This window comes from Musca autumnalis, unplaced genomic scaffold (assembly GCF_047663935.1).
Source record: "Musca autumnalis isolate F117 unplaced genomic scaffold, ASM4766393v1 scaffold_3, whole genome shotgun sequence".
Taxonomy (NCBI): Eukaryota; Metazoa; Arthropoda; class Insecta; order Diptera; family Muscidae; genus Musca; species Musca autumnalis.
In genome coordinates, this window is record NW_027411866.1 from 258797442 (window position 1) to 258813026 (window position 15585).

General features: G+C 37.5%; 1 protein-coding gene across 1 annotated transcript in view; it reads left to right on the forward strand.

Annotated features, from left to right (window-relative positions):
- The window catches only part of LOC141399428 (type-1 angiotensin II receptor-associated protein), a 35115-nt gene extending 21641 nt beyond the window's left edge, over positions 1 to 13474 (forward strand). The window contains exons 3-4 of the mRNA XM_073978134.1: positions 12700 to 12769; positions 12842 to 13474. Of these exons, the coding sequence (XP_073834235.1) occupies positions 12700 to 12769; positions 12842 to 13056 (285 nt within the window). The 3' untranslated portion in view covers positions 13057 to 13474. The remainder of the gene's footprint in view (positions 1 to 12699; positions 12770 to 12841) is intronic.
- The last annotated feature ends 2111 nt before the right edge of the window (positions 13475 to 15585 follow it).

Sequence of the window (15585 nt, forward strand, 5' to 3'; positions counted from 1 at the left end):
GGTTCTAATATGAACTCAATCGGTGTATTCCTTCGGGTACCTCCCACACAAAATTTCGGAAAATGTCAGTTTAGGATCTGTTCACAAATCGCTTTGATTTTTATTGTACCAACTTCTATTCACTGGTCCCCATACGAGGGTACAAGTTTCATCAATGGCAAGTCCATACTTCATTAGAAAATAGGCTGAAAGGTGCAAAAAAAAACCATATGACACCGTGTGCAGTGGTTAGAGCGCAAAATAACTCCCGAACGGATCTGCCGATTCGATCCAAAATGTGTCCTTCGTAATATTGCACATAGTTTAAGTTCGAGGATAAGCCATATCGGTCCCATCCTTCAGGTACCTTCCCCAAATTGTGCGCACGATAACTCTTGATGGACAGACCGATTTGGTCCATACTTTACATATATGTACGTCCCACACAAATTTTTGACCTACTCTAGAATCGCTTTGATTTTTGTTGAAGCAACTTGAATTCGCTACCTCAATTACGACAGTAAAAGTTTTTTCAGGGCCAAGTACATACCTCTTGAGAGAACAGCCCGAAAGTTGTAAAAACCCCTATGGCACAATATGTAGTGACTGGAGAGGTCGAACCGAATACTACGTTCGTCCACACTTTGGATATGGTAATATTTCTTCGAATATTAGATGAAATTCGAAGGTTGTGCTTATAGGTCCACTCCTTCCGGTAGCTCTCCCACAAAAGTTCGAAAATATTCTCTAAAATGGTACTCTCATAAACGTAGATACCGATTTGGTCCAAACTTTGGATCTCTAAATATTGTCGAAACATAGTTTATATTCAAATTTGGGCCCTATCTGTCCGATCCTTGGTGTAGCACCCACACTAATGTTCAACATTTTGTCTGTTCGGTACCTTTCCTGTTTATAGCGATATTATGTTTTTCGTAGGCTAGTATGGTAAAAAGTGCCCTATCGGCCGATATTCCTGCAATTTTTGCATATTTTTGTCGGCTCATACGCCCAACATTTTGAAAACCCCCTAAATACATGCGTTTTTTTTGGGAAAAAGTATTTCAATCTATACATGCTGAGGGTATACCTCTGCGTCAAAGCCGACTGATCCTTTGTTACTTGTTCCTTCTAACGCTCATATCTCAGCCAATTTTTGTCCTATCGACATATTCCATTCTACCTGTACTTTAAAATGAGGCAATCAATTTTTTTCGATTTTGTAACATTTGCAAGTGTTCATAATCCCTTAAGTTCGGCTGGGCTGAACTTTTTTTACCCTTCACAATAAGTTGTTTTGAAGCAAAGGGGAATAATTATTTTCCTATAGTTTATGAACGTACTTAGCTCCTCCGCTATGGTGTCCCTACCAAAACATTGACCTGTATTAACAATTTTCCGAATAAATTATTTGTATACATATTTCAGTCCTAAGACCCCACGAGATACAAAAACATCGGAGATTAATGTATACCGACGATTTTCCTCACATATTTTATGTTTGCATCCAAACATATTATATGTTTGCTGATTTTTTTTTTCTGCGTGAACTATCAATATTGATGTTCTATGTGAAGACCGTAAAATACAATAGCTTCTAAATCACCCGAAAGGAAGTTTGTCTACTTCGACAATTTTTCACTTACTTAGGCTTAAAACCTTCACTTTTAATCGGAATCTCTACTAATAACGGCACAAAGCAGAATGTAAACAATTCAACGTCATAAGCATGGCATTTCAAAAGTTCCATTATTTCTTGAGGCATTATCGCTCGTAATGTTTAGTCATACGGCTGGACAAACGAAGAACGGTGGTGTTAGTCATCCATCAACTGTTTCTGATTAGACTTAAGTAAATACGCAAATACGGGGAAGGCAGCGGCATAAACATGATTAGCTCTACTAAATATTCTTATCATTTTCATAGAATAAAACTCATTTTTCACTTTCGTTTTTTGTTTTTTCTTAATAGAAACAAAACTTCATATTTACACAATTTTTAGTTTAATTTAAGTATTGAACAAATACTTTAAGTTGCTTTTGGTTTTAGTTTTATTTTTCTTTGACTTCGATTAATTTACAATTCATGAACTCTGCCTGATTTGGTATACAAACTTTGTCCTTTTAATCGTGTTATTTTTTTTAAATAAATTAATCATACGCCACATTGGTGGTCACTTCTTCATTTTTGTTCGTTTTCTTCTTCTTTCGTTCATTCTTTTATGACCCACTTCCATCCCCTCAAATGACTATACATTCTTATTTAAGTTTACCTAAAGCTAGCAATTGTTAATGCACAAAACCAGCTGGCGGTGGTGTTGGTGCTAAGACTTACAAAAATTTCCAAGAAATCATGAGACTCACGCAATCACAACTAACTAAGAATGAAGTCATGCCACACACTCCTTTTCATGTTAGACTGTGCTTTTGTTGTTTGTCTTTACACCATTTACAACGGAACAGATGCCAATGGTCATTTCCATAACATCTAGCGTTATTTCAAATCCATGAATAATAAAATTCCTGGAAAGTGTGTAAAATAAAAAAAAACTACTCGAAAAGAGTTACATTTTAACGCCTTTGACATATCCTAATAACAATACACATACATAGCGTATATATGAACATACATACATAAATAACTACATTTCCATGTAACGAACATTTCCTACCGAAATCCTGCATAATTAATTTGTTGACATATTAGCTTGCTAAGGCTGGGGTGGAACACTTGCCCCACTTTTGTTGTTGCCGTTGTATGTATTTATATGGTGTTCTAAATACTTAATTAGAGACCTAAGGAAAGTGTAAAAATGGTCAAATCTCGACAAGTAGTCTTTAAGAAGCCACAATAAAAAATTACTACAATGCCTTTCAAATTTTGAAATATTTTGACAACTTTAATCACGGGTCAGTTTCCAATAACTTGTGTAAATATATTTTGTATACGATCGTTAATGGTACATCACTCTGTTCTCACACTTGTTTATTACTTCTATTCATAAATACCAAAAATAGGAAATTGAGATCCTTGAACTAGAAGTTGTGGTTGCTTGCTACAAAGTCATCGACCTTTGTTCAAACATAAACAATAGTAATTTAATGTCATTGACATTAGTTGTTTATCGCAATACATATTGTTACGGAATTAGATTTAACTAATCTCCGTGTAGACGTTGTTTTATTCACCGATACGATTTGTACCAAATAAAACAGGGTTCGTTTTAGATTACGTTTCTACAATGCTTTATTTACTTTATTACACTTATTCAGAACCGACTTTAATTACAAAGCACACAGCAAGTCTCTAGTTAGCACGCAGCTCTTATTTAACCGATCTGTTCAGTTCAACGCTTAAAACACAACTACTCCGTCATTGCCGTTTCCCCGGTATTTATACCCCAAAGTCTCCCTGTTCTAGAGTCCTCCAGAACTCATATGGCAACATCTCGAATCTGTGCAGCGAACACACAGACGCACATTCGCACTAAGCGAACTACCATACTCACATACATACATGGGGGAATACAATTGGACGACGAGCACAGTAATGACGTAACAACAACAAACAAGTGCAAAGAAGTAACAAACTAGACAATAATTACATGATTATAGCAAAACAAAATAAAAGCACATTAATGAAAGGTAAAGTAACATCTACACAGAAAAAACAAAAGTATGAATTTTTTTACTAATTCCGTTCATAATTTTTGTTGTCCATAATTTGAACGTACCTCTTTTAAAGTGAATGGACAAATTTTTTTACTCATGCACACAATACTATTTTTGCAAAAGTATGAATGCTTTTCTAAAATACAAAAATAAAATTCATAGTTTCTCCTACGTTAACCACTATTTTCTGACAAAACCGGTTTTTGTGCTTTGCCTACAAAGATATGGTGGATTTGCTTCTACTGTTTTTGTTTTTCCTCCCCCATCGTATCTACACGCACATTGACTGCGTGTCATCAAAGCACAACAGCCTAAACAACCACCACTACTCACCGCTACCACACTAACTAACCACCATCGATTTCGTTTGTTTTCGGAAGACACTCACCATATCAATAGCATTAATTCGCAAATACAATTTTTGAATTACTTTAATATAAATGCAACATCTATAAATTCAAGCTAGTGCTGATGGACTCAGTATGTATGTACGTATGGTTCACATTGTTCTGATTTACAAGATACATAATTAATTAGGAAAATCAATTAGAAGAGAACCCTTTAAAAAAACAGGAATTACAAAATTAAATAAAAAACTACTAATTTGAAAATAAAATAAAAAAAATAATTTCAAAATAAAATAAGAAAAAACAAAAATTTGTATAGAAAAAATAAATTTTTGAAAAATATAAAAAGAGTTTTGGAATATAAGCAATTTTTTTTTTCTTTAAAGAAGATTATTTTGAAATAAATGAATTTGTTCATATTTTGCAAAATAGAATACATATATTACATGTTTATGATTCATTCAAAAAAGAAACCGGTATTTATTGCTTTATGAACTAGGTTCATAAAATACAAAAATCTGAACATTGGAAAATTTTTTTGAACACTATTCATATATCGAATGAATTTTTTTTTTTTCTGTGTGGAATAATGAAGAGAGTTCTACATGGTAGTTGTTGTTGCTTAAATAAAGTAACTGCGTAATAAAAACTTTACGTTGCAATTCAAATTTTTAAATTAACGGAAATTAAACTAAACTAACTTAAACCTATCAGTTACATTCGTAATATGCCTCCCGCTTAAGCCTGTTCGTCCCGAATAGGCACAGTTCCCTCTCTGTGGTATGGGCATTGGTAACACTGCCTCCCGCTTAAGCCTGTTCCTCTTGACTAGACGCAGTTCTCGTTCCGTAGTGGTGGCAACCGACTTAGATGTACCCTCTACTGCGTCAGCTTTAGACTTCTGCTCTTCTGGACGTTGCTTTCTCTCCAGGAATCTTGACGTTATACCTTCTTTCTTTGTGGTCACCTTCCTAAGTGCCACCTGGTCTTCATCGGACTTGTCCTTCCTTGTTGTACGGCCGCTTTTCGATGAACGTTTCCTCGACGTACATCTTCGCTTTTTCCTCCTCGTTGCGAGATTTTTCCGCTTTCGTACTGGCCATTTTTCGGCGGCTTCCACCTTCAGCATACGGACATCTACAGCGATTTCGTCAGATTCTGCGCTAGGGCGACACATGCTTTTCTTCTCTTTGTAGCCCACATTAATCGGTATTTCCACATTGGACCAAGTCATCACACGATGCTTTATGTCCAGGTTTATATCGAAGGCAATCATGAAGTCTACACCAAGTATAACTTCGTCCATAATATCGGCCACTACAAAATCGAAATTTACAGATTTTCTACCCATGCTCAGCCTTTGGTAGGCCTTTCCATGCACCGTTGTAGTCTCGCCTGGGGCCGTCCGCGATTTGACTCCATTTAACGGCAATACCTTCCCTTTTACCAAATCCGGTCTAATAATGGACTTTGTTGCACCGGTGTCCAATGTCAAGGTACGCAATACACCATTGACGAAGCCTTTCACCGTTAAGTTGTGGTTCTTCTGCTGGACTATGGCTATAGAAATTGTGGGACCATCGTTTTCATCCTCTGCCAGCGGCGCCTCGTGATCGACGGAATTCATTTTATTTGATTCACCTGATATCTCTCTTTCCAGATTCTTGGCCTCCGGTTGGTCGTCGCTTTTTGAAGGCGGTGAGGTGGATCTGGGCCTTGGTCGTTCCAATATGCATTCTCGTGCAATGTGTCCAGCTTTACGACAGTTATAACAAGTCTTTTTCGTTCTAGCAGCCCCTCGTTTCACACGCATCAGTGCATCTTTCAGCAGGTCGACAACGGTCTGGGAATTGTTGTCCTCCACTTGCAGCCTCCGCACGTTGTAGGCTTTAGGTTTCACCAGCATCTTCGCGGTTTCTTGGCCCAGGGCAAATGACATGGTTTCTGCAAATGTTCCTATCGGTGCCGCATACGTCGCAAATTTTATCTCTGGATCACGAATACCACTTGCAAATGTCTCAATCTTTATGCGGTCCACCAATGGATGTGTCTCTCCTGGATATGCCAACTGCGCCAACCGCTCAATATCAGCCGCAAAGTCTTGTAAAGTCTCATTTGGCTTCTGGACTCTTCCCCTCAGTTCCATTCGGTAGATCTCTTGCTTGTGTTCACTACCGTACCTACGTTCAAGAGCAGCCATTATATCTCCATAGTTGTTCCTAGAAGCGGCGGGAATACTCTGTAATACGTCAGCAGCATCACCCTTCAATGCCATCAGGAGTGATACCGCCTTGTCGTTGTCGTTCCAAGAATCTCTAGCAGCCACTGTCTCGAACTGTAATTTGAACACATTGAAAGAGGTAGAGCCGTCGAACACTGGAGGCTTAATTTTTAACGTGTTATGAATAGCTCTCACTGGGCCACCTTTGATTTCCAGTTCCGACATTTTCTTTTCTATGCCCAGAATCTTCTCATCTTGAGCCAGAAATTTCTCGTCAACAGACAAAATCTTTTTATCCAACTCTTTAATTTGTACCTCCACGTTTTCTACTCTCTTTTCAATCACCATCGTGATGTTCTCGAGTTTCTCGTTAATTGTTCTAGAATTTACCTCTAGTTTCTCTTCCATGCCCTTAGCGATTTTTCTAGAGTTCTCTTCTAATTTTTCCTCTAATTTTCTGGAATTTTCTTCGCCCTTTCTGGATATCTCTTCCAACATTTTACTGGAATTTTCTTCCATCATTCTACAATTTTCTGCTTTCATTTCCATCATAAGCCTGGAAGTTTCTTCATTCTTTCTAGAATTTTCGTCCATTTTAGCGTCTAATTTCTCCATCATTTTGGAATTTTCTTCACTTTTCTTATTAATTTCCTGCATTATCATAGCCAGCATTGATTTCAAATCGTCTCCCCTGGCAGCTACCGACGAAACTTCCTCAACGCTGGATTCGTCCTTTGCCGATAACTCGACTTCCTCCTTACCGTCGAACTCATATTCATCGATGTTCATTCCACGGCGCTCGAACTCTTCCAACAAGCGTTTTTGTAGTTCGGCCTTGTTGCCAGTAGAACACAACTCCTACTTACTTAGCTCCTTCTTCAAGTCTTCCACTCGTAGATCCTTAAACTTCATTGTAGGATGATCGTAATCTCACTTCCTGACACCAATTGTTACGGAATTAGATTTAACTAATCTCCGTGTAGACGTTGTTTTATTCCCCGATACGATTTGTACCAAATAAAACAGGGTTCGTTTTAGATTACGTTTCTACAATGCTTTATTTACTTTATTACACTTATTCAGAACCGACTTTAATTACAAAGCACACAGCAAGTCTCTAGTTAGCACGCAGCTCTTATTTAACCGATCTGTTCAGTTCAACGCTTAAAACACAACTACTCCGTCATTGCCATTTCCCCGGTATTTATACCCCAAAGTCTCCCTGTTCTAGAGTCCTCCAGAACTCATATGGCAACATCTCGAATCTGTGCAGCGAACATACAGACGCACATTCGCACTAAGCGAACAACCATACTCACATACATACATGGGGGAATACAATTGGACGACGAGCACAGTAATGACGTAACAACAACAAACAAGTGCAAAGAAGTAACAAACTAAACAATAATTACATGATTATAGCAAAACAAAATAAAAGCACATTAATGAAAGGTAAAGTAACATCTAGAATAATGAAGAGAGTTCTACATGGTAGTTGTTGTTGCTTAAATAAAGTAACTGCGTAATAAAAACTTTACGTTACAATTCAAATTTTTAAATTAACGGAAATTAAACTAAACTAACTTAAACCTATCAGTTACATTCGTAACAATATATATGAATGTATGTTTGATTCTAACTTAAACGAAATTATTATACCCTCAACATTTATGCTAACGAGGGTATATACACTTTCATACGGGAAAAATGTGCCTCATCAAAATAATGGTTTTAGACCCCAAGTATGTTTGAACGAAATGTGTTTCAGACAATTTGGAGTCACTTTAGCCATGTCCGTCCGTCCGTCTGTCTGTCTGTCTGGCTAGTGCGCACGATAACTCTCGAACGGATGAACCGATTTGGTCCAAAAGTTGGCTATCACAATATTTTGTCCAAACTTAGTTTAAGTTCGAAGATGGGTTATATCGGTCCACTCCTTCCGGTACCTCCCCCACAAAAGTTCGAAAATGTTCGGAAAATTTGTGCGCGCTATAACTCTTGAAGGGAATAACCGAATTGGTCCATACTTTACACATTTTGATATTTCTACCAAACTTAGATGAGGTTCCAATATGGACTCAATCGGTCCACGCCTTCGGGTACCTCCCACACAAAATTTCGGGAAAGTTCAGTTTAGGACCTGATCTCGAATCGCTTTGATTTTTTTTGCAACAACTTGTATTCACGGCCCCCCATACGACGGTACAAGTTTCATCAGGAGCAAGTCCATACTTCCTGAGAAAATAGCCTAAAAGTTGCAAAGAGCCGCTATGACATCGTGTGTAGTGGTTGGAGCGCTAAATAACTCTCGAAAATTTGGCCTTCGTAATATTTTGTCCAAACATAGTTTAAATTCGAAGATAAACCATATCGGTCCACTCTTTCAGGTACCTCCCCCACACAAGTTGAAAAATGTTCGGAAAAATTGTCCGCACTATAACTTTTGAACGGAGTAACCTATGTAATCCATACTTTGCACATCCTAATATATCTACCAGATATAGAACAGGTTCGAATATGGACTATATTTGTCTACTCCTTCTGGTACCTCTCACACAAAATTTCGGATAAGTTCACTTTAAGACCTGCTCTCGAATCACTTTGATTTTTGTTGAAGCGATTTGCATTCGCTACCTCCGTTACGACGGTAAAAGTTTTTTCTGGGGCAAGTCCATATTTCTTAGGAAAACAGCCCGAAAGGTGTAAAAAAAATCCCTATGTCACCATTTGTGGCTGTCGGAGAGCACGATAACTCTCGAACTGTTCAACCGATTTGGTCTTCGTCATATTATATCCAAACTTAGTTTCATGGGGCAATACCGGTCTTAGTGCAGTTAATTCCTAATCCACATTTTTGTCGGCAAGTTCAAATGTCCAAAAAGGGCCACACAATTCTGAAGAGTCCTTAAATACTTTCGATCTGTCCATAGGTGAAAGTTTCACTTCACATTGGCTGAGGGTATATATATGTCGGCAAAGCCGACTGACACTTTTTTACTTGTTTTACAAGAAATTAATAGAGACGTACGAACATTTGTTCTTTGGGAGAATTTACGTATTTGGTATTCGGATATATCGACAAGGTTTCATAAAATATACCAATTACCGTTTGAAAGCTTTCCCATGTCTCAGGTCTTCGGGTATCTTAGACAACTTTATGGGACAACATATACGAATAATTATTTTTTTGTAATTTTTTTTTTCAAAAAATGTAAAGCTTTTTCAGAAAACTTAAAAAAATTCTTAGTTAAAAAAGCTATACACACATTTTTTACCCATGTAATTTCAATAAGTTTAAAAATGTGTTAAACGGACGGAACTAGGCGTTTACAAAAGTGTATATGACTTGAAAGAGGACATTCTCAGGCATTATTCTGCAAAAACGAAACGCTGTTCCATGCTGTTCCCTACAAGTTCTAGTCCACTAAAGATGGAATTTAACTAAAATTTAGTACCTGAGGAAAAATGAAATAGCTCACTTCGTGTAAACACTACGGTGGTTTAAATAAAAGGTTTATTATAGTTACCGAGAAACAGCTATTTCTTCTTCCAGAAATTTACAAAAATGTCATATTTTCTAAATTTTGGGGGAAAAATGTCGATATATTCCAATATTTTGACATATTTTTTGTTTCCTTAGTTTCAATATGTTAACTATCGTTTCCCGTATAGAGATTAACAATCGGTGACGACAAAAATATGGGATTTTGGCCAGGAAAATAGATCTCAGAACCACTGTGCGTCGAAAGTCTTTTTTAAATAAATCGCGGTCAAAGTTCACATTTTTAGTTTTATTTTATGTTTTCGCGATTTTACTTGAAAACCGCAAGTCCTATCAAAGTGGGGCTAAAGAACATGTTGTAGCTGTGAAAATTCTTCTCTCTATTATTTGTTCCTAGGTTTTACAATTTTTGAGATATAGAAGTTCAGGTCAGATTTTTAGGTTTTCACGATTTTGTTTCACACGGTTTCACGATTTTTGCTTCAAAGTCGTTTCGAAATGGGACTAGAGAAAATCCATTCCATTTTTGAGATATATAAGTTTAAGTTGGGAAATTGCAGTCAAGACATTGTTTTATAAGGAGACCATGGTTTTCCTCCGTTTGTCACAGTCTAATCCCCAATAGGTCATTGTCGGTGAGATGCAACGGACGGAGTCAAAAAGTACATTTCAGGAATTGTTCAGGTCTGGCCTACCAGAGCGTCACATCGTAAGGGATTATGTTACATCGTTATGCGACAAATTTTCCCAAATGAGTCTTCGTCAGATTACGAAGTTCCCCCGAAATCTCTCAAACAACAGCACCAGCCGCAATACCTTACACCGTCCCAGCCCACGGCAAGTGGCTCTCTCTTACTGGATTGACCCGAAACCATAGTGTTTCGGCCAGCGTAGGGTTCATGCTGCTACAACAACAACTACAACCGAGAACGGCTGCCCCAGTTCCTGACAATGATACATTCCTGAAGTTTAACTGGGATGGTCTTCATGGGAAGATCAATGACCATAAAACATTCTGCACTGGGATCGTACGAAAAGTTGAAATTGGGCTTGCAATCCTATTGCACCACCTCGATTGAGCTTGACTCTAGCGACCCATACTTGGAGTGCATGGAGATAAATAGGACTTCTAAATTCATATACCCCGCCGAATAATATCCACGTTATTCGCATAGCATCGTATGTCTCAGTTTACGATGGGTGCTGTTACTAAAGCACTTCATATGGTCAGCCATGCTAAGCTGTTCTATTCTCCGGCCTTATTTGAAACCATAGGTAGAATTCAGACACATGACGTCAAAATTCCGAAGAGTGAAATAGAGAGTTCCCCAAAGAGAGAGTTCTCCGAAACTGTTTAGCTCTTACAGTTCTGCATTGTACCACCTCCCACGGCATTGAAAAAAATTATCTTATTGAGTTCTTTCACGCGAAGAATATGAAAATATCGGCCACTAAGTCGGCCTGTTGACTTACTGTTCACACTGTTCACAATATGGACTGCGGAAATAATGCTTCTACTGAATGTGCAGGTTGGTTGGTCAATAATAACGACCACGAATTACCCTGAAGTCTTCAGGGTCGTATTCGATAGCTTTTATAAATCGTCCGCGCAAGCTATAACATATTCCTCAAGTCTCTATCCGGCAGCATTTGGGGAGCAGATACCCTTGTTAACCACATACAGCACGGCGATACTGTTATTTGTCAACGTGAGTAATTCGCAGTGGAAGAGCTGGCAAACTTGCCTGAATGCAGAACTGAGAATTGCAAGCTAAGATGTTGCCGTTGCGTTGTCACAAGATGTTGTCAATGCGGCATCTGCTTGGGTACCACAAAAAAAAAAAAAAAAAAAAATATCCAAATCACCATCTAGTAGATAGGTATCCCCCGCTTCAGAACCTCCTACATCACCCTCCACCTGTAAAATCATGATACACTGCCCCTTTTCAACTGCACAGACAAACCATTTCATTATGGACAAACCATATTCAGGTGGCGTCATTTCTGCAGTTGGAGTTGAAAGCAGAGCAGAATCAATGAAATAAGGACGAATACATGTGCATAATCTGCTACAACAACATCACCAACACCACCATGCCTAAAGTGCCGTAGGGTTGGGTACCGACAAAATGCCACAGTGCGCAATGGTTAAGCATATAGATGTGATCTCCATAATTAATTTCACGATAGGTCTAAGTTTTGTACTTACTGATTTACGATATTTTTAAGTGTTAGCCACAGTTTTCATTACATTTCTTTGTAATTTGCGATTTTGGGTTCTGCCTGGGAAATTCACGATATGCATATAGAGGCGGTTTATGATGAGGCCCTTGATTTTGAAAATTTTTGCTGTAACCTTCTAAACAGATTCTTTTTATTTTGTGTTACTTTACATTAATTTTGCTGGTTTAATGTGTGTAGTTTGGTCTTTCAGGGGATAGGAAATAATTCAGCAAACATATTGAGATCGGCTAGCGCTTTAATATAGCACCCATATAAAGATTCCGCTCAAATGTCAATAAAGAGAACTAATCGCTCTACAAACTTTGCAGATGGGACCAACAACCTTTACATAAAATCTATAATCAAATCTAATACCCCGGTTACAGTTAACCGGATTAACCCAGTGGGTTTGGATTTCAAATGTCAATTCCGTAGTGCAAACGTCAAATTAATCCTCTCGAAGTGGGTTAACCCGGCAAAAAAATCTAGTGTAACCGTACTATAACTGCAGGAATTTTCAGTTAAAACAACATACATGCATTTTTTGTTTGTTTTAAGATATTAACATCTACTAGCGGCAATTTTCAGTTTTATTTACATGTTGCAATCACCATTAGAAGTTTAATTTGTTTTTGTTTTTCAATCCACCTTGTTTGTAGTATTAAACACAAAACATTGTATTTTAAAATCACTTTGTAATAATTGTAAAACACAAAATAACCGCTAATATTCTGTTTAATTTTCATTTTGCAGGCATTAATAATTGATACGAGCAGTATATTCTTTGACATGGTCACCATTATTATTATGTTCCACGCAATGAGTAAGTAGCAAAGGATGACATGCATGCCGAACAGCATGACATTAATTTCTCATTTTCCCATTTCGCACGCAGATGGCTGGGCAGTGGCGTTTTCAATTATCAATCTGCTAATTCGTCCGGTCAGTGTTATCCTTTTGTATCGTGAATTCAATACACGCGGCGGTAGTTTGCAAACCGGATCTGTATTCCCCACCACAACACAACGAAGCTATCAGGACATCGATAGGCCAACACAACCTGTGCCAACCAATTCACCACCTGGGCCAAATGTGGCAAGCATTTTCTAAGTCAACGCAAATCCCATGGAAATGAGACGAGTGAAGAGGCAGGTGGCATGGGATAAATAATCATTTCGTAGGTGTCAATCAATGAAAATCTCTAATTTTGTGTGCCCATACAAAACGAAAAGAAATGAAAATGTCTAGTGTTGTATTTGTATAGTCGTGAAATGTGACATCTTCCAACAAAATTGTAATTTCTTTTTTTCTTTATTATTTAGTTATTATTACTACTACGTACGTTTTGTTAATACATTTTATTTTGTTTTTGTTAAACGAAGAAGAAAACAAATTTAAATTCATTTCTACATAGTTGCGGTGAACTATCGATTATTACTAATTACTATTTATATATTAAACAAATAAACGAAAACAAAAAACAATCCAAAATAAATTTAAATAAACATATAAATTAAAAACAAGAAAATGTTCAATGAAGTAACCATAATAAGTATGTTGATGACATACACAACCGTAAATGTTTCCTAGATCCCAGCGTTCTAAATCAATCAATCGTCCGAACTGCACGACATACTTCACCATAACACAGCGACGTGGAAAGATTAAAGTACCACACTAATTTGCATATACATTTATACAATGATTGAAATTGATCTTTGGGTATCTAGTAAAAAAAGCCACCTTAGAATATTCAGGGTAGGATCATGTATGCAAATAATTTGTTAAAAAGCGTACTTTTCTCTAACCAAATGTGTCTTGGGAGTAAAAAATGGAGAAATAATGAGAATCCTAATGCTAACCAAATACTCTTATCTAGAGTTGTCCCAAAGGAACTATCTACATGTTTTGTATGAATAAACTATGTATACATAATATCACCCGTTAGATTTTGTAACGTTACTCATACGCTTTGGAACTAGTACAGTGAATTAGAACTAGATTACCCAACTGTACTCGTAACTGAGCCAATTTCAATCTAAAAAAATCGAAATTTATAATTGCGATATTTTGTAGTGAATAAGATGTGTATATACTCGTACCCGCTTGCAAGATGAACTAGTTCGGCATCAGTGACTCGTCGATTATTAGGGTTACAGTAACTAGTTCCACGTTAGACCCCTCACAGTGCAATCAACTGTAAACTTTAACATGGGGATGTCATAGGAGGTAACCAATTGACTTTTTATGCATTACTGTAGATAGTATTGTGCTAGTTCCAAGTATATAGTCATATACCAGTATGTTTATCATTCCTCTCTTCTGTTGTTGTTCAAAAAAGTGGCGGAATTAATATAAGAGTAAATAGCCGCAACTGACGCCTCGTCGTTTACTTGGGGATAAAAAGGTGACAATTGGTTCCCTTTGCATTACTTTGTGACGATTTGGTACTAGTTCGGCCTAGAATTATTTCTGGACTAATTGTGACAATTCGAATTTTCATTGGTAGCAGGTAGAGAGAAGAATATGGCAAATTGTATATTTCCTTCGCATTCCATTTTTATACCAGAACAATGTGAATAATAGGTACGAATATGTTCAGTCCATCAGCACTAGCTTCTGTAATTGGATGCTGCATTTATACATATGTAAGTTATTAGGAAAATGCAAATGTGAATTATTTGTACAAATCGTCGTTTACGAAAAAAAATTGTGGATTTAATTTAAGATTTAATAATCTCAACTGACGTCTCGTCATTTACTTGGGGATAAAAAGGTGTCAATTGGTTCCCTTCTCATTACTTAGTGGTCATTTGTGTACTAGTACCGCTTAGAACTAGTTCTTGACGACTTAAATTACAGCAATTGGAATTTTCATTGCAAGCTGGTAGTCATGGAATGAGAGTATTACTCTAAACTTACAGATAGCTCAATTTTATGAGCCAAATACTGTCCGATCATAGAAAAAAATGTCTATTTGATTCGCCGTACCCTCATATTCATGCAGATATAATTGTGAGCTCTAGTATGAATTTGGTACACTAAAAGGTATTAAAACAGTGAGCTTTTTCAGAAAACTCCAACGCGAGCCATATTCACAACTGCTCGAGCAGACAACCCTCCGGTGAAGTTCGAAACGATGGATGATCAATTATACGTGTGGACGATTGTGGTACGTGGAATTAGGGAACAAGAAATTCAATCCCCGTAGAGTGAAACCGGGAGTCCCCAAGGTGGGGTGATATCTCCGGAACTGTTTAACCTCTACCTCTCATGTATTCCACCCATCCAGGCCGCATTGAGATCGTACCTTATGGGGATGATTGTACGATCTTGGTATCAGGTACCTTCCCTGAAGTCATTTTTAATAATCTGAACTCCTATTTGACTGATCTTACCATATTTTTCCACGCGAGGAATATGCAAATATCCGCCACCAAATCTACGCCCACTCTGTTTACCACATGGACGGCAGAACTGGGAACAGAATTCCGACTACAAACAACCCCAAAATTGTAGGGGTTACATTCGACAGCATGTTCATGTCTCCCGCGCATTCGCAAAGCTATCGGCCACAAGCTGAGATTTGGGAACAAGGTCCTCAAGTGCCTAGCCGGCAGCACTTGGGGTGCAGATAAA